Here is a 5,000-nt window from a genome sequence, read left to right as displayed (position 1 = left end):
GAGAGAGAGAGAGAGAGAGAGAGAGAGAGAGAGAGAGAGAGAGAGAGAGAGAGAGAGAGAGAGAGAGAGAGAGAGAGAGAGAGGGAGAGAGAGAGAGAGAGAGAGAGAGAGAAAGAGATAAAATGAGAGAGAGGGAGAGAGAGAGAGAAAGAGAGAAAGAAAGAGATAAAATGAGAGAGAGCGAGAGAGCCCTCCGAGCCCGCCTCCCCTGTTTTCCTTGGCGAGAAACGCAAGCAGCGGAGCCTCGCCTCAAGCCTCTCGCTCCGTCACTCCGATCTGTGACGCAATCCTTTCCCAATGGCTAATCGTGTGTTGCAAGAGAGGTCGTGTTGCGTGCTGGGTTATCAAAATGAGTTTGGGGTTATTGCAGTATATTGAGGCGGTTGCAAGGGCGGAATTGTGTGTGAATGGGCGTGGAATCAGGGGAGTGTTTCGCTCGTTCGGGGAAGTATATATACACACGCGAGCATACACATACAGACTTGCATTATTATGCATATACATACCACACACGTAATCGCGCACGCACACACACATACACACACACACATGCACACTCACAGATACGCATGCACACAAACAAACACACATACACATGCACACAGCATACACACCCGCATGAATACATACACAAATACATACATGCACCTACACTCACTTATACATCTAGATACACTCACTCACACTCACACACACGGCCAGCCACAGTATTTTAATCCCCATCTCAGACCCCCCCCCCCTCCCCTAAAAGATAAAATAAAAAAAAGGAAAAATAAGGTGTAGGTAAGACATCTTCCTCTCCCTTCCTCCTCCTCCCCTCCACATCCATCACCTTTTTTATTCAAGTATTTTTTCCCTTGCTTTTTTATTTATCTATTTATATAAAGGCATAAACTTTTAACCTTATCTATCATTCCTTCTTCCTTCTCTTCTTTTTTGCTCTTCCTCATCCTCCTAATCTTCCTGCTACATCTCCTCCCCTTTCCTCTTTTTATTCCTCCTCTTCTTCCTCCAGCTCCTTTTCCTCCTTCTCCTATTCTTCATTCTATCTCTTGTCTTTCTCATTCTCCTCCTCCTCCTCCCTCATCTTCCTCCTTCAATCTCACCCTCCTCCTCTCTCCTCTTCTCCTCCTCTGCCTTTATCTTCCACTTCTTCTCCCTTCTCTTCTCTCCCCCCCCTCCTCCTTACCCCCCCCCCCTCCCTCTAGCTCACAGCCTCCCTCCTCTCCCCACAAAAAAGTGATCCAAAATAAAAATAAGAATAAAAAAGAAGAAGAAGAAAAAAGAAAACTTCAACAGAAGTAGAAAATTAAAAAAGAAGAAGAAGAAAAAAAAGGAAAACTTTAATAGAAGTAGAGGGCGGTTTGCGTGGAAAAGAAAGTAAGGACGAAAGTTAAAAGGTGAAAGAGAGTTTCGTCAACTGTGAGGTTTAGAAGTTAAGGCGAGGTTTAATGGGGGGACGGGGGGGGGGGGGGGGCAGGGCTGTATGGGGAGAGGGGTAGAGGGGAGAGACGGGCCAGGGGCAAAGGGGGAGGGAAAGGAAGGGGGAGAGGGGAAGGAGGAGAGAGACGAGGGGCAAGGGGAGAGGAAGGGGAGAGGTGATGATGGGGGAGAGGGAACAGGGACAAGGAGGAAAGGAAGGGGTGAGGGAAGGAGGGACGAGAAAAGAGGGCAAAGGAGGAGAAGAAGGGGAGAGGGAACAGGGGGAGGAGGAAAGGAGGAAGGAGAAGGAGGGGAGAGAAACGAGGGATAGAGAGGGGAGAGAGTTTGGGGAAGAGGGAAAGGAGGCGTTAGGGAGGAGAGAAGGGGGGGGAGAAACAAAGGGAAGGGTTCAAGGAAGAGGGAAAGAGAGTTCAAGAGAAAGGAAGGAAACGAGGCCAAGGGAGAGACAGGAAAAGAGTTCAAGGGAGAAAGAGAAAGGGGAGAAGGATAGGGGGAGGGAGGGAGGGAGGGGGCAGACTGGAGTAGAGGGAGAGGGGTGGAGGGAGGGAGGAGGGGACAGACTGGAGTGGAGAGGGAGGGGGGTGGAGGGGTGAAGGGGGAGGGGACGAGGGGCAGACTGGAGTGGAGAGGGAGGGGTGGAGGGGTGAAGGGGGAGGGGTGGAGGGGGCAGACTGGAGTGGAGAGGGAGGGGTGGAGGGGTGAAGGGGGAGAGGGTAAGAACTCTTGGGAAATCATATATTGGGGGTTAATGAAAAACGCTCTCCCAGCTCCGGAAATGCTTAATTTGCGTCGTATTGCATGTAGTGCATGATACTTATATCTGTCTATCTCTCTTTATATATATATATATATATATATATATATATATATATATATATATATATATATATATATATATATATATATATATATATATATATATATATATATATATATATATATATATATATATATATGTGTGTGTGTGTGTGTGTGTGTGTGTGTGTGTGTGTGTGTGTGTGTGTGTGTGTGTGTGTGTGTGTGTGTGTGTGTGTGTGTGTGTGTGTGTGTGTGTGTGTGTGCGTGCGTGTGCGTGTGTGTGTGTACGTGTGTGTGTGTGTATGTGAGTGTGTGTGTGTGTGTGTGTGTGTGTGTGTGTGTGTGTGTGTGTGTGTGTGTATGCGTGTGGGCGTGTGTGGGCGTATGCGCATGCGTGCGTGTGTGTATGTGTGTGGGCGTGTGTGGGTTTATGCGCATGCGTGCGTGTGTATGTGTGTGGGCGTGTGTAGGCGTAGGCGCATGCGTGCTTGCGTGTGTGTATGTGTGCGCTACATGTCTACTATAATTTTTATCAACGTAAACATATTTATGCTTACGATTAATCGGAAGACAGAAATCAGGCTATTTAAAGAGACGTGACTCATTGACCGAAATTTTATGAATTGCCTCCTTCGGTTTTTCTAAATGATTTTGTTGTGCAGAAAATGGTCAATTTTGTTTGGTCTAGCTGCACGGTTTTATTCTTTGTCCCTTTGTGTGCTCCATTTTTTCATTCCTCTCTCTCCCTTTCACTCTCACTCTCTTTCCTTCGCTTTCTCTCTCTCTCTCTTTCCTTTTCACAATTTCGCTTTCTCTCTTTCCTTCTCCCCTCCCCCCTCTCTCTCTCTCTGCCTGTCTGTACTCTCTTTCCTCCCCCCCCCCCCTCTCTCTCGTCCCCACCTCTTTCTTTCTCCCTCCTTCTCCCCTCTCTTTTTTCTCTATTCTCTCACTCTTCCTTCTCTTCTCTCTCTCTCTCTCTCTCTCTCTCTCTCTCTCTCTCTCTCTCTCTCTCTCTCTCTCTCTCTCTCTCTCTCTATCTCTATCTCTATCTATCTATCTTTCTGGCTTTGTCTAAGTGTCCGTCACTAACACACTGACACATCAAATTGCAACTTTCATGAACATAAATCGTGAGGAAAATGTTTGAAAAATATTTAATGGAAGAACAAAAATAAATACATTTACAAACAAACAAGTAAATTTTACCCCTTAGTGTATGAAAAGATAAATGAATAATGAATGAATATTTGAATCTTCAGACCACGACGAGACCATTCAAAATGAAGTGGTTGAGGACAGAAGGAAAGGTTTGAATGGCCATAAAGATCATATATATTTTCTATATATTTCAAATCGATCAGATTTTTTTTTCATTTATTCTGAAAGGCGAATAAGTGATTAAGGAATAAGGATTGAGAATGATTAAGCCAAAAAAACATGACAGCAAAACATGAAGGAATATAGATACATATTTTGATTAACCAAAGGGATTCAAACATACCAATCTCATTTTACAGCAACCATTACCCCATTAGAATTAACCCTCAAAATGCAAATATTTTCTTTTTTTCACCCCCCCCCCCAAAAAAAAAAAAACGAAAAAAAACGAAGGACCCAAAAATATATATATCTGCTGGGATTTTGCTTTTGTTGATTTTTTTTCGATCCACGTGCGGTGAAATCAATAAACAATAAACAACCCCTCAATATGCAAATATTTTAATTTTTTTCACCCCTCCCCCCCCAAAAAAAAAATGCGAAGGACAGAAAAAATCTTCTGGGATTTTTCCTTTTGTTGATAGATTTTTTTGGATCCACGTGCGGCCAAATCTATAAACTTAATGAATTCTTTTTGGTCTTGCGTTTATTTGCCTGTTGATGGGGGGGGGGGGGTGTCTAGTGACCTGCTCCCACCGTTTCTCTCGCGTCACACACCACAAAAGACGTGTGCTTCTTAGTATGAATATATCATGTTTATACTTAAAATGTTCTTTAGAAAATGCTTATTCTGAATTACTAACTATGTAACTGCTCTTATCACTGATATTCAAATCTATGTTTTTGCAGCAATTCTGTCTCCTAACCACAAAGTTTTGGGTTGTAAAAACAAATCCAGTTTATGTGAACTGTGTTCATAACTGTGTTCGCAGTACATAAAGTATCCCTTGTTCCTCACCCGAATTGTCATGTAACCAAACGTTTCTAAATTTGAGTTCATTCTAATTCTTTCATGTTTTCCGTTGTGAATTGTTTAAAAATGAACATAATAATTTCTGTGCTATCGCGACAGACCGCTCACTCTCGCGAAAAAAATCCTCTAGACAAGCACTAATTAAATGATTAAATACCGATTCTCACTCGGAATTACGTAAGTCTGGAGCCACTACGAAAACCGAAACACCGGCCACCCACACCTACGCGTTCGGGGCAATGAATTCACGCCCATCCGCCCATTCACGACCTCCTTCCGCCCCATCGCCTTCGGACGCCCCGAACCCGTACTCACTTTCCCGTCTCGTTCGCTCGGCCGATGTCCACGCCCGAAGTGATGCTCGTGTAGTTGCTGTTCTCCACCAGAATCTTGAAGGAAGTCGCAGCGTCGTCCAAGGACCACACGTTGAAGAAGGCCTCCACGCGGCAGTTCTTCCCGCTGGCCTCCAACCACCTGGACTTGACCTGCCACGTGTTGTTGGTGCTGGCCGACCCCACGGGGAGGCCCAGGTACAGGAAGTGGCCTGTGGAGGAGGGAGAACGAGGGT

At 45.0% G+C, this 5,000-nt stretch overlaps 1 protein-coding gene across 1 annotated transcript in view; it reads right to left on the bottom strand.

The window, feature by feature from the left end:
- LOC113829563 (uncharacterized) overlaps positions 1 to 5,000 on the bottom strand; it is a 16,320-nt gene that overhangs the window by 7,982 nt on the left and 3,338 nt on the right. Inside the window, exon 2 of the mRNA XM_070117471.1 lies at positions 4,748 to 4,976. Within this exon, the coding sequence (XP_069973572.1) occupies positions 4,748 to 4,976 (229 nt within the window). The remainder of the gene's footprint in view (positions 1 to 4,747; positions 4,977 to 5,000) is intronic.

This window comes from Penaeus vannamei, chromosome 40, assembly GCF_042767895.1.
Source record: "Penaeus vannamei isolate JL-2024 chromosome 40, ASM4276789v1, whole genome shotgun sequence".
Classification (NCBI taxonomy): Eukaryota; Metazoa; Arthropoda; class Malacostraca; order Decapoda; family Penaeidae; genus Penaeus; species Penaeus vannamei.
This window is presented reverse-complemented; position numbering and strand designations above follow the sequence as displayed.